Consider the following 23,702-nt stretch of genomic DNA (forward strand, 5'->3'; position numbering starts at 1 on the left):
ACTACTAGAATCTGATTGGTTGCTATAGGCAACGTCTCCACTTTTTCAAACCCACAGCTTAGTATATATACCCCTTAGTTTTCACAAGTGGAAATAGAACGTCAAATGTCACTGTGGGAGGGAACTTTGGCGTTTATTGACCATCGGTTAGTATGGTTTAATTAAGGATGAGCGGGCTCGGATTTCGGCCCACCCGAACAGTGCGGATCCGACGGGATCCGAGCACTGTTCGGGTACTTCCGGCCGCCAAAGGAATCCAAAATGAGGCTATGACATCCAAGTCTCGCGTCGGATCACGCGAGACTCGGATGTCATAAATGCCCCGCTCGCGGCCGCCATCTTCATTCTCCCTGTGGTTACAGAAGAGGGAGGTTGTTGAGATCCTGTGCTCTGTCCTGCTGATTAGTTTAGTAGTCAAGTGGTGCTTTGTCCTGCTGAGTCCAGTAGTACTTTGTCCAGTGCTCTGTCCTGCTGATTCCAGTGGTGCTTTGGCCAGTGTCTGTCCTGCTGAGTCCAGTGGTGCTTTGGCCAGTGTCTGTCCTGCTGAGTCCAGTGGTGCTTTTGTCCTGTATTTTTTTCTGCTAAGTCCATAGTAATTTGATAATTATCCATAAATCTTAAAAAACTAAAAAAAAATAATAAAAAAAAATACCCAAAAAATAATTTAAAAAGTATTAAAAAAATTATAGAGCAATATATTCTTGCAGTCCCAAAAAATAGGAACTGCAATCAATATTACTACGTTCACTGTTTCTGCAGTCCAAAAAATAGGAACTGCAATCTATATTACTACCTTCACTGTTTCTGCAGTCCCAAAAAATAGGAACTGCAATTTATATTACTACCTTCACTGTTTCTGCAGTCCCAAAAAATAGGAACTGCAATCTATATTACTACGTTCACTGTTCCTGCAGTGCATAAATATTAGTATCAGATATTAAACTACGTTCACTGTTCCTGCTACATCAAAAAAGCATGAACCTGCCCTGCCATCAACTAAAACAAGAGGTAGTGACGCGCTTGAACTCCACCCTCTATATGCTGCAGAGGATGGAGGAGCAGCAAAAAAGCCATTCAAGCCTACACAGCCACCTACGATGGGCCACGTGTTTGTGCCGCCCACTTGTGTCGCTTTGCTTAGACATCCAGCTACCTCGGTGCAACCTTTTGGACTAAAAACAATATTGTGAGGTGTGAGGTGTTCACAATAGACTGGAAATTAGTGGAAATGAATGTTATTGAGGTTAATAATAGTGTAGGAGTGGAAAAAAAAACCGAAATATGGATTTTAGCACTTTTTATGCTTTTTGAAAAAAAAATCAGAACCCAAAACCCAAAATCAGAACCAAAACCTTTCGTGGGGTGTTTTGGCAAAACAAATCAGAACCCAAAACCTCAAGCTAATCAGAACCCAAAACACCAAAAGTGGCTGGCGCATACCCTTAGGTTTAATATATAGGCAGCAGTCAAGTAGAACTGCACCAAAACAAAGATGTTATATTATATAAAGTCTGACTGTGCCAGGAATTTTAGTAAAAGCAAGGGAAAAACAATATCGTTCTTCAAGGAAGGGGCAGTTCTTATAAGTGCAAAGAAAACGGCATATAAGAAATATAGACAGTAGCCATCAGTCCCCCTCCCACACCCACACATAAGGGGCAGACTAGATGGACTTACAGGTTCTTTGCAGCTATTGACTTTTATGTTTCTAGGGTCAAGAACTGGTGTAAGAGATAGAGACAGGAGAGCAGGCTGTTGTAGAGCATTTGATCTGCATGCAATGGTCAGTATTTCTTTGTATTCTGTATGTAAATAAAACCTCACTGTTCTATCTCGTTCTGCAGATAGTTCTCAGTATTTGTTTCTGTAAAGAGAACTGCACAGGAGCACTTCTCTTTTCCTGCATAACAAGTATAAAATCTGTTCTTATTCTGTGTGCCTGCACAATAGCACAGTTCTGTGTAATTTATTCTGTGATCGGAATGCAATCTCAGGGTTTGTTTCTATACCCTAAGTATGAACAAATGAGTGTTACATTCTTGTTCTTTTTGTTGAGTGTAATCCTCAATATATTTATTATTTTGATATGGGTTCTTAACTTTTTGTCTTGGACACGGATTAAGTGTGGAAGTCAGCTTTAGAAACCAGGAATCATTTCAATTAATAAGGTATCTTCTTTTAATTAATTTACTGTTGGCAACAAGTTCAATATGTTTATTAATGAACTTGGATATTGACTACGCTTATTAATCAACTTGGCTTATTAATGAACTTGAGGATTTCATACGCTTATTGATCAATTTGGACCTTCATTATGCTTATTGATGATTGTATGTATACTCAATATATTAAAGGATGTAATATTATGGTAGATAAAATAAGAAGAAGTAACTATAGTGTTGGTCTCTCTAATTTGCATCTTTGCCTCTGTAGATACAGAGAACCCATCAATGTAATAAAGCATCCCTGAGCTCCATCCTTTGTAAGACCACTGGTCTATGAGGCCACAACCACTTCTTAATCTGGGCGCTAATCTCTTTCTTAGCAGGTTGCATTCGCTTCTTGTAGGAAATATACTGTATACATACAGAATCAATCTCAGGCTACAAACCTGAGCAAGGGTTGATCCTCTGATCTAAACAGAGACCACATCAAGGATACAGACTGTATATGTGTGGAATTACATATGGGAAATTGTAGTTATATAATTGAAAACAGCTTTGTATAGTAGCTTTACAAAGAGCCTACTATACGTACTCACTCCAATTCTTGTGTTAACATTTTTCCTACAAGTTTGTGAAATCCCTTGATCTTTCTTGAATGTTGATTCATGTGTACACACTAAACTCATTTTACCGTCAGATCTGTGCTCTTCATCTGTCATAACCATCGGCTGAAAAGATTGTGACTCTGCACACTCCATAGAGATCTATGGGCACTGCTGGTCGTCAGTACATACACACTGCAGAATTGGAACAGCATCGTTCCATTGTTGAACGAGATTTTTAGTTCAGTTTAAAAATCAAATGAAACGATACAATGTGCTTTGGAACAAAATCGTTCATTGTTGGAGCGTACACTGTAATGCGATATTGAGTCGAACAGTCGTTTATCGTGTGATTGGCCCGATAATTGGCCGAAAATCCTGTAGTGTGTACCCAGCCTTTACCTGACGCATATTGACATTGAGCACCGATGTTAAACATTGTATAAACAAATACAGCTACTCATCTTTAATCCATTGCAGTCATTTTTGTGCCCAGAATCCCAGTAGTTGAGTGGACAGGTAAAAGTGTATTTATACTATGTGATTGCTTTTAAAAAAATCCTTTTTCTGGAACTCTCAATTAGTGTCTTCAATAACACTCATTAATGTTTTTCCCACTATCAAGTTTAAAAGAGAATTATATTAATTGTATATGGACTATATCATGTTGTTGTTTATTGTATTTTTTAAAATTGTTATTTACTTTTATCTATTACCTAGTCCTCTTTTCAAGGTCATGCTTCATACATTATCTTGCATTATTCAATTTATTGCTCAAGTGTTATATGAATCCTCTGTCCCTCTGTCTTTTTGCTGATACAAATGACAATGTTTATGTTACTATACCCTTCATTGGTTTAATGTGTTAGCTATTTGTGCAGACTTTTAATTCCCCTTGGAAATGGAGCATGGGTTATGTTGACTGCAAGAAACACAATAACAGCATTAAATACATGAAGTAGGCGCCTTTCTACATTAGCCATTTACCCAACAATTTCAGTAAAGCGTTTTACCAATCGTCCCTTTCCAGGAAACTTGCAGGGGTAGTTCATTTTCTGCACCTTAGGATTGATGTTTTCGGAATACATCACAGGCAGTCAGTGAATATTTGTTTTAATCATACTGTGTTCTCTCCTTGATTTAATTGCTTGTACTGGTAACTCCAATGCTTCTTCCTTGATTTATATAACACAGTCCATCCTGTCAGCACATAGTAATGAACAATTATTATGATAGACCTCATCAGCAAATGGCAAGGCACAATTTAAATGTCTTTAAAACAAACTTGTATACTCACAATTGTTTGATACTTGAAGTAACTAAATATTAAACTTTTTCATTCACTATTTTCACATCCTGCTATGCTAGCCCGACTCTTAAATTGTTTCATATTTTTTCTAAAGAACAGTTTTAAATTGTCACAAATGACTAAAAAAGTTTCTGTTACATTGTCTACATGATTTAAGTCAGGCCTCATGCATATAAGTCAGGCCTCATGAATATAAGTCAGGCCTCATGAATATTTGCCAGGCAGTGGCAAAGTGATGTCACTGGTTCCTATAAAATTGATAGGCTATGGGACAGCTAAGCAGAGGAGGTGAACAGATCATCATCCTCATCATCATCATCATCATTTATTTATTTATATAGCGCCACTGATTCTGCAGCGCTGCACAGAGAACTCACTCACATCAGTCCCTGCCCCATTGGAGCATACAGTCTAAATTCCCTAATATACCCTAATATACACACACAGACAGACAGAGAGAGAAGGAGAGAGAGAGAGAGACGGGTCAATTTTGAACAGATGTGATGTTTCTGAGCTCCTTGGTTCCCTTATACTTAAAGTGCACTGCTTCCCAAGGTAAAATCAGCATCAAAAAGGGAGAAAAGCAAGCAGAGAGCAACTCAGATGCTGTAAAAACAAGATGGTCCCCGGCCAAATGGAGACACCCATTGCCTCTCATACACAATGGAACAATACTCTGAGTTATTGGAGGACATGATGATTGCCTATTGGCTGATATCACTGGCTATGAAGTGCTTCTTACCACTAATATTTATAAGGTCTGTATAAATATGTCATGGGTAATTCAGGATTTACTGAAACAGAAGGAGATTGCAACAGTGGTGGAAAATAGTGCTATTAATTAGAAAATTCATCCCACTGCAGGCAGAGGTTTGGAGGTTAAGACAGTCACTTCTGTCACAGTACAAGAAACTTGACGAGCTCGAGACTCACTTTGCAGGAGTAGCGTGTATTATTAATGACTAACATTTATTAATATAGTGCTGAAGCTCTTTACAATGCCTGGAACCGCAAATGACATAAATTTGAGGCACCTGTTCTTGAAATTGTCAATATCAAATGATAACTATGGCACCAGGGCAGTGGGTTCCCTTTATATATGCAAGACCTTTGATTCTATATGTAATCTCCTCAATAGCGTAAGAGAGTGTGGTGATTTATGTGGAAAGAGTTTGACAGTTCTGCATTCAATGGGAATATGTGAAGTGGGGAGTCTGTGTTCCTAATTCCATAAGAAAGTTAAATTTAGTGTTATGTGTAGAGATCAACAGAACGGATCAGTGAAAGAGAGACAGGAATGATGTTCCCAAGTCTCAGATACAGATCCAGAGAGAGATAAAACCGAGCAGGAAGGCGGAGCAAGTGACAAATACGGGATGAGGATAGCGCAGTGTACCACTGAGAGCTTGAGGAGAACTTAAAGATTTAGAGACCGTAACTACCTGTCCGATAATTTCAGTGCAGTAACCCAAAAGCGTGGAAGTACGGTAATGTGAGTATTATGTGCCAGCAAGTAAAGAATCCATGATGTCTGAACCAACAGGATCAACCAGGAACCTAGTTAAAACCATAGCAAAAATTATTTGCCTTAAATATTTCACAAATAACAAGTGAATGGAAAAAATGGTGAGAGCTTAACCTTTCGGGGTCCACTTTATTCCCCTGCTATTGTTTAAAATATACAGTACATACATCAGATTACAGTATAAGTGTAATAATGCAGCATTGTCCAGTTATCAATCAATAGACCTAATAAATCTGTACGTGTCCAAACTCTGAGGCATTCTCATTCTTTCCTACTCATGAAAAACATGATTTATTTTCTTGATTTGGAACGTGTCCCAGTAATATTAAAGTTCATTAACTTGTCATCAAACTGATTATATTGCATGTGCTCTCAAGGTCCCATTTTCTTACAGAGCAGAGGTTGTACGATATATATTTAACTTAATGTCTTTTTTCACACTGCCAACATTGTAAAAGACAATAAAAATATGTATGTGCTCCAGGTTACGCTTAAGGTCTATGGATCTGTGTTTCAATTCATTAATATGTGACCTATAGTTATGTCCTATGTTAATAAACTATTTAAATTAATTTATATGGTTTTACAAATTTCCAACATCAGCCTACGGTCATGTACTTTCTGCATTGAGGCGGATCCAATGTTTCATATCAAACTTGAGATAACATAGTTATGGTCACTTCTACTGGTTAAGGGCTCACGCAACCAGGTGTGTTCCAGAGCATGGTAAACGCAGCATCACTGCACCTCAGAAAAAGGAGGACTGATCCCTAAGAATGCCCCCCAGAGTACACACAAATATTCGTGTGATGGCTGGATGGACCGTGTGCAGGATGGGCATTCTTCTTACATCCTTGGGCCATTCAGTCTTCACATGTATTTTATGCGGGTGCATTGTACATAGGGAGCAAGCAATGATCACCCACTGTGGGTCAGTAAAAAGCCTTAGGGGTATATTTACTAATCTGCAGCTTTGACAAAGTGGAGATGTTGCCTATAGTAACCAATCAGATTCCAGCTATCATGTATACTGCCTATATATTAAATTATACTGACCAATGGTCAATAGACGCAGAGTTCTCTCCCACAGTCACATTTGATGTTATATTTCCATTTGTGAAAACTAAGGGGTGTATATACTAAGCTGTGGGTTTGAAAAAGTGGAGATGTTGCCTATAGCAACCAATCAGATTCTAGTTATCATTTATTTAGTACATTCTACAAATTGACAACTAGAATCTGATTGGTTGCTATAGGCAACATCTACACTCTTTCAAACCTGCAGTTTAGTAAATATACCCTGCCTAATCTGCTCCTTTTGCCTGATAGGCAAACAACTGCAGTGAGCAATTTGGCTATACACCTTCCAGGGTCAAGTTGCTGAAATCTTGTAGTTGTGATGATGGCCTTTGGTTATCCTGTGCATCTGTCCACATGTGGCCAACTTCAGTCCACTTGTCTGTATAAGGTTGTCTCTCTTGGAATATCAAATATATTCTTCTGCATCTAGATAGCCGTACAGATGGCCTGAAATAAACAATCTCTGTCAAATAGGTGAATGAATATATTCATAGAATATCAGAATATTGGTGTGAAACTGTTGCCCATAACCTGTATAATATGAATATTAGTCAGAAGTTTTGTTATGATGAAACTAAATTAAAAGGTGTTTGAATCCCAGGTGAATTAAATGATTACAATTACACAGCTAAGGGCAGAGCCGGATTTATACCTCATGGTGCCCTAGGCAAGATATTGGTTTGGGGGGGGGGGGGGGGGCCCAGCCCCCCCCCCCCCCCCCAGCCCTCCACGCCCGCCCCCCCAGCCCCCCCACCTCCCTGAAACAATCCATAGCATTATATTTTTATCACATCTCACTAGACTAAGAGCTCCACAGCTCATGCAATGCAATGAGAGACAACGGAACAGCAAATCAGAATACAGCTGTCACATTCTGATTTACTGCCAGACTGCCTGTCTTTGAATGCATTCTGCTGGCATGGGCAAACAAAAGATTCCTAGAGAAGGGTTTCAAAATACTGGATTCTGGGGCAAAGCCGCAATAGGCCAGAAACGGACACTACTTTGAAGTAAAAATATTTTACTGTAAATTACAAGTACAGTAGAGTCAAAAAGTGGTGCTTATTCACATAGCGTAAGATGTAATAAAAAAATTGAAATTAACAGTATATTTTATTTTTAAAGAACAATTTACATTATGGTGCTTTACACATTCAAACACATACTAACCTCAAGGCTGTTGGTTGCTCGTCTTCCAGCGCTGCGCTTGGTCTGCATCTCTGCTTCCATCCTAATAATCTCTCCACCAGCACACCTGATCTGTCACCTCTAATGGAAGCACTTTTCTCCATCAATGGTCTCTACTCCAGCCCCCCTCCCCCAACCAAACACCAATTACTGTCCTCATTTTTCTCCCCAGCTCTATCCATTGTCCCTTGTGCTCTTACATTCATCATTTAGATCTCTCTCTCTCTCTCTCTCTCTCTCTCTCTCTCTCTCTGTGTAGTTCCCCTTCTCCAGCTCTTTATTCTCTCCCAGCTCTCCCTCTTTTCCCCCTATTGTATCTTTCTCTTCTTCCCCCAGCTAATTCTCCCCTTTCTTCTTTGATCCCTAAGAAAGTGACAAGGGCGACACAGGCCAATCAGAGCAGCTCCAGGACAGGAAGCCAATCATTATTTCCTGCACATATGCACCGGTCAATAAGATCGAGTTCACAATGTAGACTGATCTCATTGGCCGCTACAAATCTGCAAGCTCCAAACGATTGGTCCCATCGCCGTGTCAGAGTCTTACTGTGGCTGCTGTAGTGTGTGAACGCTTGACTGCGGCCACCTCCGATGAGTCCAGGCTGCGCTGCCCAGCAACCCTGTTCCCCCTGTCCCCCTGTCGCGGGGGGGGGGGGATGCCGCGAATCGGGGGAGGGGCCGATTTTTTTTCTTATTTTTTTTCCTCCCTTGTCCCCCCCACCTGGGCCCCCAGAGAGCCGCTAGGCCCTAGGCAGGTGCCTAGGTTGCCTAGCGGTAAATCCGGCCCTGGCTAAGGGTATAACATTAGACTTTCATGACATTTACCATTCTTGTGCGTACAATCAGAAAGCTGAAAGGAGGAAAAAGAAACTATTGGTGTATTTCAACAACTTTGGGAGAAGCATAAAAAATGAGGATAACAAAGGAACGCCTATAGTCTGTTGTGCTGGTATTCAATAAAGATTGCATAAAAAAACCACGATCACAATGCAGATTAATAATGTGCTGCTGTTGCAACATCCTTTAGGCCAGAGCTGGATTAAGGCTTTGGGGGGCCCGAGGCACTTAAGACAGGGGGGCCCCTAAAATCTAAAATTAAGGGCATAGTGACACATCCTGCATTACATCACCTACAGCCCACAGTATGACACTTACAGCTCTCCCAGAGGGCTCGCCTAGGTTGTCTGCATAAGAAAAATCATTGATTCCACAAACTAAAATACTGTACATTAAAACAATCATCAAGACACCACATTAAAATGGGTGTTGACACCACACATTAAAACTAGCAATGATACCACACCTTAAAACTATCATTGATACCGCACATTAAACATACGATTGATAACGTACACTAAAACTAACAATGATACCGCACGCTAAAACTAGCAATGATACCGCACGCTAAAACTAGCAATGATACCGCACGCTAAAACTAGCAATGATACCGCACATTAAAAATACCATTGATAATGCACATTAAAACTAGCAATGATACCGCACATTAAAACTAACATAAAAAATAGACATTGATAACATAATTTTGACAATATATGTCATATATATATATATATATATATATATATATATATATATACTACAATTTTATTACATTTTTATTCAAAATTGCTAATGGGTGTGTTGATGCAATTGGGGGTGTGTCTATGCATCATTGGGTGTGGCCAGGCCACCCTCCTACAGACAAAACAAACCTGCATTGTTGTGTACACCATTGAATGGTCACCAAAAATTAGGATTGTTCCACTAGAATCACAACATTTCACAGACTCTGCTGCTCTCTTCTACCTGTTCTTCTCACTTTCACCACCTGTGCTGCAGGTTTCTTTAGTTGCGGCTTGTCTGGATCCTGGAATGTTGGGGGCCCTATTTGCAAAAAAATATGGGTACATTTAGAAAATTACAGCCACCCCCAGCGTTAAATCAGTACCACCCACGATTAATAATTAGGCCTTCCTATAGCCCCAACATTAAAATAATAGTATTCACATTTAATAAATAAACCTATTTCCCTCCCTACAAACAGCCCCAGCAATAAATTAATAGTATTTACATTTCAGAAACATACCTATTCCCTGAACCCGTCACTGCCATTAAATAATGCATAGGCACATTTAATAAAGAGACCTCATTCTCCCCAAACTCACCCCCACATTCAGTAGCGGCCAAACCACCTCATCTTAAACTAATAGTCCCCACTATTGTGCCTCTCTCCCCCCCTTTTTCCCTTATACTGTGCCTCTCTCCCCCCATTTTCCTCAATCGGTGCCTCTCTCCCCCCTTTTTTATCATGCTGTGCCTCTCTCCCCCCTTTTTTCTCATACTGTGCATCTCTCCCCCCCTTTTTCCTTACTGTGCCTCTCTCCTTCCCTTTTTCCTACTGTGCCTCTCTCCTTCCCTTTTTCCTTACTGTGCCTCTATCCCCCCTTTTCCCTTACTGTGCCTCTCTCCTCCCCTTTTCCTTTTCTGTGCCTCTCTCCTACCCTTTTCCCTTACTGTGCCTCTCTCCTTCCCATTTTCCTTACTGTGCCTCTCTCCTTCCCATTTTCCTTACTGTGCCTCTCTCCTCCCCTTTTTCCTTACTGTGCCTCTCTTCTTTCCTTTTTCTTCATAGTGTGCTTTTCTGCTTTATTCCCTTTTTTTACTTACCTTTCTATTAGTTTCTTTCTTTTCTTCTCTTCTGTCTTCTTGCTTCCTCTCTGCGCTGCTCATCACTGAATGACAGGCGTGACTTGATGACGTCACGCCTGTCATTCAGTGTTAACAGAGCAGAGAGGAAGGACGCCGGCGCCGCGAACAGGTGAGTAATTCTCTATTATTTTTTTTTTGCTACCCTGCTCCCCCCACCAACGAACAGGAGCATCCCCGACACTGCCCGCACCCCCCCCCCTCCCCCCACAAAAAAATAAAAATCACGGGCAGTGCTGCGACGGGGGGGTCCGCGGAGTAAGGGGGGCCCGGAGCGGATGCTGTCAGTTGCTGTCAGACAGCAACTGACAGCTGGCGAGCTAATGCAAGTGGCGGGGGGCCCTCGGAGAGAGGGGGGCCCGGGGCACGTGCCCCCTGTGCCCCCGCCCTTAATCCGGCTATGCTTTAGGCCACAACCTTCAATCATTTATTGCTGTAAATGGAGCAAAGGTGCCAGTGGCAGCGACTTTGGTAGGGTCCTAAGCAGAACAGCAAGAAAGGAAAGGATATTGGAAGTTACCCCAGAGATCTATGACATGTATATACAGCTAGTTCCCGAAATATTTGAACAGCGACATAATTTTCATAATTCTTGCTCTGTACACCACTCCGATGGATTTGAAATTAAACAATGGTGATGCTTTTGAAGTGCAGACTTTCAGATTTAATTCAAGGGGTCCAACAAAAATATTGTATGAAATGTTTAGGAACTGCAGCCATTTTTATACACAGTCCCCTATTTTCAGTGGCTCAAATGTATTTGGACAAATTAACATAATCATAAATAAAATGTTAATTTTGAATAACTTGGCGAATCCTTTACATGCACTGACTGCCTGAAGTCTGGAACCCATGGACATCACCCAATGCTGGGCTTCCTCCTTTGTTATGCTTTGCCGGGCCTTTACTGCAACTATATTCAGTTGTTTGTTCATGGATCTTTCTGCCTTTAGTTTTGTCTTCAGCAAGTGAGATCCATACTCAGGTTGAGATCAGGCGATTGACTATTCCTCTTCTTTGCCTTAAAAAACTCCTTGGTTGCTTTCACAGTATGTTTTGGATCATTGTCCATCTGAACTGTGAAGCGCCGTCCAATCAACGTTGCTGAATCTAAGCAGACAGTATATCCCTACACACTTCAGCTGCTTCTGTCTTCTGTCACATCATCAATAAATACTAGGGACCCAGAGCCATTGGAAGCCATGCATGCCTATGCCATGACACTACCTCTACTGTGTTTTACAGATGATGTGATATGCAAAGAATCATGAGCCATACTTTTTCTTCCCATCATTCTGGTACAGGTTGATCTTAGTTTCATCTGTACAAAGATTGCTGTTCCAGAACTGGGCTGGGTTTTATAGATTTTTTTTGGTAACATCTAACTTGGCCTTTCTATTCTTGGTGCTTATGAATGGTTTGCACCTTGTGGTGAACCCTCTGTATTTGCTCTCGTGTAGTGTTCTCTTTACTCTTTATGGTAGACTTAAGCTGGGTACACACTACACAGTTTTCATCCAATAATCGGCTCAATCAGCCGACATACGACCGCTCGTTCAAAAGTCGGGTCAGTGTGTACAGTGACACGATGATCGAAAGTCTGCCCAAATGGACGATTGTCGCCTCATTTGGTTGGTCGTACCGTTTAATATTTTCGTTCCAATCTCGTTTCCGCTGTGTAGTGTGTATAAACTTCCGACCGATCCACAACAGTGAGTACGAAATTACAGTCATTGCTCACAACAACATGGCTGTAAAAAGTCGCTAAAGGGACGTCCGCTCTTCCCTTTATCGTCCTAAACAAGGCTAGTGTGTATGCAGTCCATGGACCGAGCGATCGGACCATCGATCGCATGTAAAAATTGCACGACATAAAAAGTTGGTCGAAATTTCTGTAGTGTGTACCCAGCTTTAGATAATGATATGTCTACCTCCTGGAGAGTGTTCTTTATTTGGCTGGTTGCTGTGAATAGGTTTATCTTTGTCATTGAAAGGACTCTGCGATATTCCAAAACTGTTTTCTTCTGGGGACGTCCAGGCCTTTTTGTGTTGCCGAGCTCACCAGTGTCTTCTCCTTTTCTAAGAATGTACCAAACTGTTGATTTGGCCACTCCTAAGGTTCCCGCTATCTCTCTGATGGATTTTGCTTTTGCAACTTAACGATGGCCTGTTTGACTAGCATTGAGAGCTCTTTTGACTGCATGTTATGGGTACACAGTAAATGTCACACTTGGATTCAACTCCATTTGCCTGCTTAATTGATAAAGAAATAACGAAGGAATAGCTCACACCTGTCCATGAAACTGCTTTTGAATCGATTGCCCAGTTACTTTTGTACCCTCCAAAAAAGAGGGGGCTACATATTAAACAGCTGTAAATCCTAAACCCTTCCTCCAATTTTAATGTGAATACCCTCAAATTAAAGCTCATAGTCTGCACCTTAGGTCCATATTCATTATATAACTGTAACTTGAATATGTTTTGGTAAACAGCTAAAATAACAAAAATTGTGTCAGAATCAAAATATATATGGACCTAACTATATAAATGATCAATATTTATTTGTTCAGCACCAGCAAACTTACGTAGCACTTTGCATTTGGGGAAAAAAGAACATTAATAAAACAATACTGGTGTCACTCACCGGACGGTTAGTGCCTCTGGTCTGGTACGTGGCTCTCTCTCATTCCTACAGGCTACCTCTACTCCGCTGCATGCCTACACCTGGACAAGCCTTATCTGCTCTTCTGTGGTAAATGTACCCGCTATAGACTGCTTGCCATTCCGCTGCATACCTGCACCTGGACAAGCCTGCTCTGCTCATCAGTGGTAACGTACCCACCACAGACTATTCGCTATTCAGCTGCTTGCCTGCATTTGGACAAGTCTTCCTTGCTCATCAGTGGTATACTTGCCGCTACAGACTACCCGCTATTCTGCCACCTACCTGCACCTGGACAAGTCTTCCCATTACCGCAGTGGTACAACTTGCTATCCGCAGCCGACTGACGCTCCCGCTACCTACCTGCACCTGGACAAGTCTTCCCATCACCGCAGTGGTACAACTTGCTATCCGCAGACCACTGACGCTCCCGCTAACTACCTGCACCTGGACAAGTCTTCCCATACCGCAGTGGTACAACTTGCTATCCGCAGACCACTGACGCTCCCGCTCCTATCTGCACCTGGACAACTCTTCCCATCACAGCAGTGGTACAACTTGCTATCCGCAGACCACTGACTCTCCCCGCTACCCTCCTGTACTGACACGAGTCTTCACTGTACATCAGTTGCTATACCTACCTCCGCATTATAGTTGCTAGTCGCTGACTCTCCTGCTGCATAGCTGCAAGTCGCTGACTCTCCTGCTGCATAGCTGCAAGTCGCTGACTCTCCTGCTGCATAGCTGCAAGTCGCTGACTCTCCATTGACATTTCTTATCCTAAGTTGTTGTACTGTTCCAACCATTCACCATACTGCCCAGAGGATCGCTGTGATAAACTCCGCCCCTCTGGTAAGCATTATCACACCTGGTGAATCCTGGGTAGAAACTCCTAGTGCCCGTGACAACTGGGTAATACAGACAGACAGAGAGTTAAGAAGATCCTGCTTAAAAGCAGACAATCTGAGACAATAGGAGCTTGATATATGAGTTTAAGTGCTACATATTGCATATTGGTCCAGTCAGATTGCAAAAGTAAAAAGTGCTTAGTGGGCTGTTTGATCCAGTCTTACAGCAATGTTGGTTAAAGGGTTGTTGTCTTGTGTTAGTTGTGTAAAGGGTGGTAACATAGGGAGATTAAGAGGGTGGTTGAGGAATTTTATAAGCTTCCTTGAAGAGGTGGGTTTCAGAGAATACTTGAAGGTTTGAAAAAAAGAGGAGTCATATTGTGCAAGGGAGGGAAGTTGGTGTAGCCCGAAAATAGCCCTATGTCCGGAAGTGAGAGCAGGTAATGAGTGTGGATGAGAGATGCAGATCTTGTGCAGAACAGAGGTGTCGAGTTGGGATATATTTTGAGACAAGTGAGGAGATGTATGTTGGTGAGGTTTTGTTGATGGTCTTTGATGTTAGTAGAAGTATTTTACATTGGATTCAGTAATAAGCAGGCAACCAATGTAGAGACTGACAAAGTGGATCAGCAGTGGACAAATGATCTGCAAGGAAAATCAATCTAGCCGCTGCATGCAAACTAGTTTGTAGGGACAAGAGTCTGATTCGGGGGAAGACCAGTAAGAAGGGAAACGCAATTCTCAATGCGGGAGATGTTGAGTACATGAATTTAAGTTTTTGCAGTCTCTTGTGTGAGATATGTACATATTCGGGAAATGTTTTTTATTTGTATGTTACATGGTTTAGAAATAGGGTTGATTTTGGAAACAAAGGATTGTTCTGAGTCAAGGATTACACCTAGGCAGCGACCTTACGATAGGGGATTCATAGTCATGTTGTCAACAGAAATGGAAATGTTAGGTAGGTACCTTCAGTTGACAGGTGGGAATATTATTAACTTGGATTTTGAAAGTTTGAGTTGGTGAGAGGACATCCAAGATGAAATGGCAGAAAGACATTTGGGCCAAGACAGATGGTGAGAGATCAGGAGAGGATAGATAAATGTAGGTATCATCCACATAGAGATGATACTGAAGTACAAAATTAGCTTATTAGTTTTCCAAGAGAAGCGGTATAGATAGAGAATAGCAGAGGACCTAGTACTGAGTCTTGTGGTACTCCAACTGATAAAGGGAGCGGAGCAGAGGTGGATCCAGAGAAACTGAAAGAGCGATTAGATAGGTAGGATGAGAACCAGGATAAGACCGTGTCATGACCACTCTTCTCATACAAACACTACAATCCCTAGGTGTTCAACAGTATCAAATGCAGCAGAGAGATTCAGTAGAATAAGAAGAGAGTAAAGGCCTTTAGATTTAGTAGAGATGAAACCATTTGACAACTTTAGTAGTCAGTCTCTGTGCAGTGTTGAGACCAAAACCCTGACTGAAGAGGATTCAAAAGGTTGTGTGAGGAGTGCAGGCAAATCTCTCGAGAAGCTTGGAGGGGCATGGGAGCTGGGGCAGTAATTTGAGAGCGCTTGGGTCAGAAATTTGTTTTACCAGAGTAGGAGTAATTATAGAAATATAGAATCTGACAGCAGATTAGAACCGCTTGGCCCATCTAGTCTGCCTATTTTTAACCTATGGCAACCTCAAAACCTATTCGTTCCTTAATTCTTTGTAAGGATATCCTTATGTCTATCCCAAGCATGTTTAAATTACTCTACTGTATTAGCGTCTGCCACCTCTAATGAGAGGCTATTCCACTTATCCACTACTCTTTCTGTGAAGTAATTATTCCTCAAACCTCCTCTGAACCTACTTCCCTCCAGTGTCAGTGCATGTCCTCGTGGTCTAATACTTCTCTTCCTTTGAAGAATGTTTCCCTCCTGTACCTTGTTAAAACCCTTAATATATTTGAACGTTTCTATCATGTCCCCCCTTTCCCTTCTCTGCTCCAAACTATACATATTAAGTTTCTTTAGTCTTTCCGGGTAGGTTTTGTGTTGTAGGCCATGCATCATTTTAGCTGCCCTTCTTTGTACAGTCTCTAATGTATTTATATCCTTCTGGAGATATGGCCTCCAGAATTGAACACAGTATTCTAGATTAGGCCGTAGCAATGACCTATACAGTGGAATTATTACTTCCTAGTTTCTGCTACATATTCCTCTCCCTATACAACCAAGCATCTGACTTGCCTTCCTCATTGCTTTGTTACATTTCTTACCTTTAAGGCACCTGAAATAGTGACTCCTCCTCCTCCTCCTCAGTAGTTTCCATTATAGTGCTGTTAATACTATATTTAGCCTTTGGGTTTTTGAGATCCAAGCGCATGAATTTGCATTTTTTGGCATTAAACTGTAGTTGTCACACTCTTGACCATTCCTCTAGTCTATCTAGACCATCAATCATTTGTTTTAGCCGTCCTGGTGTGTCTACCCTGTTGCATATCTTTGTGTCATCTGCAAAAAGGCATACTTTCTCTTCAATACCATTTGCAATGTCACCTATAAAAATATTAAAAGCAGTGGTCCAAGTACAGATCCTTGGGGTACACCGCTGGTAACCACTCTCCTGTGATTGCACTCCATTTACTACAACTCTCTGATTTCTATTCTGTAACCAAGATCTTATCCATTCAACATATTTGAATCCAATCCCAAGCTTTCAAGTTTATTTAACAGTCTGCGTTGTGGGACAGTGTAAAAAATCTTACTTTAGTCACCCAGTCAAAAAAGTCAATCGGTTTTGTCTTCATTATTCTGAATCTGCTTTTATTTCCTAAAGGCAGTCTTTTTGTTTGAATAATGACAGAAAGATATCAGTAGACGGAGAGAGATTACAGATTTTAATTAGGGGTAGGATGAGCATAGGAGACAGGGATCTACTAATTTGTGAGGGTATAGACTGAAGAGGACAGGTGGTAGAGTAGGAAGTGAAGAGAGTTGAAACTTCCTCTTCATTTGTGGGATCAAATGAAAAGAGGGTGTCAGAGAATGCTGAGAAGGAATTAAGCTGATTTCTAGTCGAGGAAGATTATACCATTTCAAGTCGTATCTCAGATCTTGGGCACTGATAGTTGTAGGAGGTTTTGGGGTGGGAGGATTGAAAAGAGGCTTAAATGTGTTTAAAAGGCATTTGAGGTTAGAAGCCTGAGCATAGACAAGAGATTGGAAGTATGATTAGCAATGTACAGAGCATTTAGTTAGGAGTTCTAGATAGCAGTACGTTCTGCTTTACGAGAAAGTTTTTGAATATGTCGTATTACTTTAGTGTGCCACGGCTGACATCGAAGTTGACAAGGATTATGAATTGACCCTGGAGTCACCTGATCAAAGGCTGTTGTCAGGGATTCAAACATTATTTTAATATAAGGTATGGGTCAAACTTAATATTTTTTCGAGTGCTGAAAAATTACCAATATGCTCATTGACATTGAGAATTTTTCCTCTCTGACCCATCGAACCCAAATGGGGTTTCAATTTGGAGGCCAGTCTTGTGCCTATTTAAAACGGCGATCAGTTTTTTTCATCGCTCCTCCTATTTCTGTAGCAGGTGCTGCCCTACAGCCTTGGTCTGTGTGACTGAGCTGAGCAATAGGAAGACGCAAGCATAGAGCTCGTAGCTATGTCCCTCCCCCCAGCCTACATCTGTTTTCAAAGTACATTTTCTGGGTATTATACTACAAAAATGGAGAAGCCTTGGGGAGAATGCAGCATGCAGTTGCCAGGGATTCATTCAAAGGAAAATGTCAGTGACAAAGTAACCAGTAACTGGGATTGTGGGTTTCAGTCCAATTTGGTGGACCAAACACAATAGTGGCTAATCTAAAGCTCAGATCATTTACCACCGACTGGTAAGAATACTAAAAAGTTGGATGCATGGACTTTAGCTGAGCCAAGACATGTGTATAGAGATGTGCGACATCACATGAAACCTGGCCCTCACTAATATAATTAGGATGAATGCCTTTGTTTTATATACAAGCAGATTACGTAGAAGTTACTTTTAACTCTACATAAGGACGGGCATGTATATTGTATGTGACTACTCCTGAACAATCACCTACGGCACACAACACACCCACAAAGCTGGAAGCCAAATACAGACAATGGCTAGAGTCCGAGTGGGAGGAGTTAACCCCTACAAAGGAACAGAGTGCGAGAGATGGGGCGATGGAGGACACACAGAAACACAACTGGAAATCTGTAGGTATATTCTTTAAAATAGATAATAAAACTAAAGGATTCAAATGTATCAAAATGCGACTGTGAAAAACGCCATTTATTACATGTTTAAATACAAATCCTTTAGTAAACAAGGCATTCAGTATATGTCAAAAAAATACATAAAAAGTTTTTTTGTTTTGGTTTTCTTAAAAAAATAGTTAAAAAATAATAAAAATCACGCGTAATTAAAACATTGTCTTTTTCAAATAAAGTCACTAGAAGTTAGATCAGGTTTCCTCCTTCATAGTTAATGCTTTCCCAAAAAAAGTACAGGTAATAAAAAAAAGTCTGTAAACAATTGTAACCGACAAGTCTTTGCAGGAATGCGTTCATCCCGTACATGTGAAACCAGCATGGACGTACTACACAGTAGTTTCATGTTTCCATAGGCCGGTCCTAACATTTCCATTGTTATCTGCATTTACAGGTGGGTCCTCATCCACTTCATCTTTAGCTGGTTCGTTTTCTACAGCCAAATTTAGACCATATGATTTTTGCTGACTTTCAAGTTCCACAGCAATGGGTTCTTTCAAAATGTCCTTTTTGTGGTTACTGGAGGCTGCCTTCTCTATATTTCTGCTATACCTGGGCAGAGTGCTTCCAGCATCGCTACTGTCCTGGTGGCACTGGTTAAAGTGGCGTTCTCGGTATGCCAGATAAGCTCTCCGACTGCGAGAATGACCTTCAGAATAACTTTGCCGACTTTTTGGCAATGGGTTTGGGGCGCTCCCATCAACACTTGTGGGAACATCGTAGGCATATTCCCTAAGGACCGTGAGTCTACTTGAACGATGGCCTTTACTCCTGTTTTTGTGATGCCTGGACGGATGACCATTAGGACGATACTGAACCTCCACTGGGGCGACATGCATTTTTATGTCATTGTCCAAAGAATGTTCTGTCAAGCTATTGTCGAGCTGGGGCGCTGTGTTGATTGGCAAAGGGTTTGTGTTGCATTGTGCGGCGGCTGCTTGCAAATTAGTCAGCTTGCAGCCCTGTGAAGAATTCTTGACACTGGGTGCACTTTTATTCGTGCATGAAGACTCGGCACTGCTATTTGTACACTTGGCGGCATCACCGTTTGTTCCAGTAGAGTTGGACGGTGGAACATTGACTTGCACAGAATATGTACTTCTACCTGGGCAGAAAGTATTTATTAAAGCCCGTCTCATATCTTCCCTGTTCATACAGTGGTGTACAACTAAAAAGGCACCAAGGCTTAGACATGTCACCCCAAAAAAACAGCTGAAGACCAGGTCCATTGGATAATACAAAGAAACTGCCAATGCACCAAATATCCAAAGGGAAACATATAGGAATAAAGTAAGGCTGGCACCGAGGAGCTGCGCTTGGAACGTCTGCTCGTTCTCCAAAGCCGATGTAGATACCAAGGACACTGAAAGCGAATCTTGCTGGTTCCCCTCCCCGCTCTCGCTGGCCGCTAGTCGCTGCTGTTCCTCGGTTTGCTCTTTCAGTTCAAACACTCGGTCAGGATGACGCTTCAGTTGAATGAATATACTGAGGAAGTACATACAATTTATAAAGACGATGAAACTCGCTGGTCCATAGAAGGCTCCGAGGCTTGGTTCCCAAGCCATCCAACAACTGAAAAGAATAAAGTACCAGCGTTAGAATTGTGCAGAACGAGCACTGAAAGAAACACCTTTCGTCCGGTTATTTCACACTTACTATGGTGCATTCGGCTGGCTTCCGTAGTTTTTAATGTTTGCAGCTGCTGTTATTCCACATACAATGACAGGAATGCCACCTCCAATAAGGTAAAATCTTGAGAGAAGACAAGAATTTAGTGATAATTAACACAATAAATATTAAACTAAATGTAGTGTATCTTAAAACTCTATTTACAGAACAGTTTCCTCAATGGTTTCCTATTTCTGTTGAATTGCTGACTTATTTGGCTTCATTGAAACTTCCTTTACGCAAACATGACCATTTCATTCATCACATTCACACACATACAATGAGCAAAGTATTTTTACTGGATAGCGGCCAAGTGTCAAACTTTCAAGTAAAATGTAAAGAGAGTATTATACGGTCTGCTGCCCCCTTGTGGACAAGTGAGATTTCTCTCAGTCACCACTAGCTTATTAAAGTCACTTGGAAAAAGACAAAAGGCAAAACAAAAAGACGCAGAGATAAACTCAGTAGAGTGTGGGATCTTTGGGTTAAATCTTCCCTACTCTTGGCCAGGGGAGGGCTGGCATACTTTAGCCCGGGGGGGGGGGGGGGGGGGCAGAACTCGACTCAGCAGCCTATTTTAAATGACAAAAAAATGCTATGCTGGTGGCCCAGTGATCCACCCCAAGCTAGCCCACTATGGGACTGGCAGATGCCCCCTTGGCTCCCAGCCCAGCCTGCCCCTGCTCTTGGCGGTGATTGCTTCGTCCAAAGTGTGTTTAGATTAGTCACGCTGTGGTGGGCTGGGATTACGCTATTATTGCTAATGCAAATATACACATTGATAGTGTATTGGGTATTATATGATTATGTGTGGACACATTCTATGCATTTATCTCTTTATGTTTGTTTTTATATTAAAAGCCATAGTAATAAAAAATACATAACTGGTTTATATGAGTTTGTAGCACAAACCTTAGCATTGGTCTCGGTGGGGGAGGCAGCTCATCTGGATCCTGGCATCGTTTGCCCTTTTTAGTTATTTGCTTGTATATGTTGCGAGCTGTGACTCCCACCCAGAGCACTGTCGCCAATGTGGAGTAATGGAGAAGAATCCCAATCTGCAAAATAAAGTTTGATATTAAAACGGATCCACTTTGTATGTGACCAGAAACACCAACATATTCAGCCAGCCTGGATTCCTGAACTCCTCACAGTGTTACTGGAAGTCATAATACCCACATGTCTTAAACTGCAAATACCGCAATGTAACAATGTAATGGATATGCCTCCCAGAGAACGTATTGTATTGCAGGAGTAAAAAAAAAATATATAAGAGCAGAACCACACCTGGGAGAAAATGTATCAAAGTCCGATTGCCTTTACAAGCCATCACCCCTTTAAATTTTAGCTGCAAAGACGCCGATCTCCCGCGAGGTGAAAAAACCGGACTTTGATACATTTACCCCCTGGTGTGATTAACCCTTGCATAGGTAAGTTTACTAACTTTTAGGGGAACATGCCACCTGGGCCATCTCATTGTGTTAGGATGACTAGGCTGTAGCCTGGGGCAGTAATTGACCACATAGATAGAGGACTGGGTCTTGCATGCAGAATACAGCTGTACTCTTGTTGTAGATTTTGATAAATTAATGTTCCCACGTATTAGGAATAATAAACAAGTGGAATGTGTTCACAGCCATTAGACGTGCAAATTGTAAATGGCCAGGTTTCTTTCCTCTGTGAAGGAAGGGTTTAACATTAGATATACGGGAGAAAATAACTGGCATTTACAAGACGCTATTAAAACTATATGCACACAAGAATTTTTATAACCTCTCTCTCCTCTGTTATTGTCAGACAGATGTTCATATAGGGTGTTAAACTCTATGGAGAGAAATTTGTACTGTGCACATGACCAACTGACCAAATCGGATAATAGAACAGGAATAGGGACAGACTCTACTTTCTCCCCTTCCGTGTTCCATCATCCACATTGGTAAGTTGTCTGTGTGATGTGTTTCAATTACCTATATAAAATAATTTCTATCTCCCCATTTCACCTGTTGTTTTATTGTTTATTTTATTATTATCCTATTTAATCCTGTGTGCGTGCGAGTAGTGTTTTATTCTTAGGTATCAATGATCCTGAATGAGCCAGAGTCACCCCCTCATCTTTCCTTTAGGAAAAACAGAAGACAGCGCTTAATTATTAGCCGCTCACATGCTCAAAATGTCATACTCACAGCCTGACAAACACTGGCATTCCTTGTCTGAGTTATGCCTGCAACATACACCGCACAAGTCAAGAAGAGGTGAAGGGTGAGATTAACCAACATGTGCCAGCTTTTAAGGCTAACCCGTATCACGCTGAAAGAGAAAAGACAAAGTATTTTCGGAGGTTTAGATTTACAAAGCTAACAAAACATTAGACACAGGGCAAGCAACGCATCAACTCCAACAATAACCAACAGACCTTACAAAAAAATTATAGCTATAGGTCACAACACATTTTATTCTATGAGATAATGAACAAAAACATACTAAAATTTAAGAGTGACTAAAACATAGTAAAACATATTGGGCATATGGCCTCTTATACGGAAACCTGTTTTCTAGCGAGTTGAGAAACCAGGAAGGAAAATAATTGTTCCTGTTTAGTGAAAGTCTCACACATACAGAATCGATCATGAAGTGCCTTCACCTACAGGAACTATCTGTATCAAGCAACTTAATGATTAGAAAAGCATCGGCTGCTTGGGCTGCCCTCTAAATGTAACATAGTATGTTTTCGGCATTGTGCTCCCGGATTACAGAAAACCCCATAAATTAGCCACACATGGACCAATATACAGAGTGGTCATATATGTAGACGACCAAACTGAACAAGGTCCAGCAAGGCTGAAGGCTTCCTGGGGCCTGCCACGGAGGTCAAAAGATGACCGCACACACAACCGGTGTATAGTCTGGGCATTTAGTAATTAATTTCAAAACAATGTAAGATGTCACTAGTTTAAATTGCACTTTCCAAAACTTAAAATGAGCCCATTATGAAGAGGGAAACTGACCTGTGATAGTACAAATAACCCACAATGAGCATCAGTAAGCACAGGAGTAACATCACAGCAGAAGCGTAGACAACTGGATGCAAGAGAGTCACAGGATGGGTGTACAACTCCGTTCCAGTCAGGTCCTTCAAAGCAACAAGAACATGATTAAGTACCGATAGAAAACACTCTCTGCAAAATAATGAGGCTGATCAGCAGAATAACCACTGCCTGTGTATTTCACCCGGCAATATAGGAAAGTAAAATATTTATCCCCTTCAAGGCTGATTTCACCCAAGATTTTTTTTTAAAAAAAAATACATTACAATAATTGGCCAGCACAGAATTCTGAGAATACTAAAAAACACACTGTGTGCGCGGACTATAGGATTTTCTAGCAAAGCCTGACTTGTAAGCAAGTTGTCCATTTATGGACACCACCCCCTTCTCCTTCTGACCTGCACCCCAAGTAACAAGTTCTCTGTTGAACAAAACCGGATGAACTTTAGAGTCCTCATATGCAGTTTGTTACAGTACAATATGGCTTGCGGCTTCAGATAATGGGTGAAGAATTAGGCACCCCTGTTTTTTTATGGAAGTTAGGGTGAGAGAAGGGAGTAGAAAGACTAGATAAAAAATTGCTACAAAATGTACAATTC

The 23,702-nt window shown here is 41.2% G+C and overlaps 1 protein-coding gene across 1 annotated transcript in view; it reads right to left on the reverse strand.

The window, feature by feature from the left end:
- Positions 1-18,395: 18,395 nt before the first annotated feature.
- Positions 18,396-23,702, reverse strand: part of ADGRA3 (adhesion G protein-coupled receptor A3) — a 50,815-nt gene continuing 45,508 nt past the window's right edge. Inside the window, exons 15-19 of the mRNA XM_075194730.1 lie at positions 23,065-23,189; positions 22,243-22,366; positions 20,972-21,117; positions 20,048-20,143; positions 18,396-19,963 (exon numbers count right to left, since the gene is read on the reverse strand). Of these exons, the coding sequence (XP_075050831.1) occupies positions 18,721-19,963; positions 20,048-20,143; positions 20,972-21,117; positions 22,243-22,366; positions 23,065-23,189 (1,734 nt within the window). The 3' untranslated portion in view covers positions 18,396-18,720. The remainder of the gene's footprint in view (positions 19,964-20,047; positions 20,144-20,971; positions 21,118-22,242; positions 22,367-23,064; positions 23,190-23,702) is intronic.

The sequence above is a fragment of the Mixophyes fleayi genome, chromosome 1, assembly GCF_038048845.1.
Source record: "Mixophyes fleayi isolate aMixFle1 chromosome 1, aMixFle1.hap1, whole genome shotgun sequence".
NCBI lineage: Eukaryota > Metazoa > Chordata > Amphibia > Anura > Limnodynastidae > Mixophyes > Mixophyes fleayi.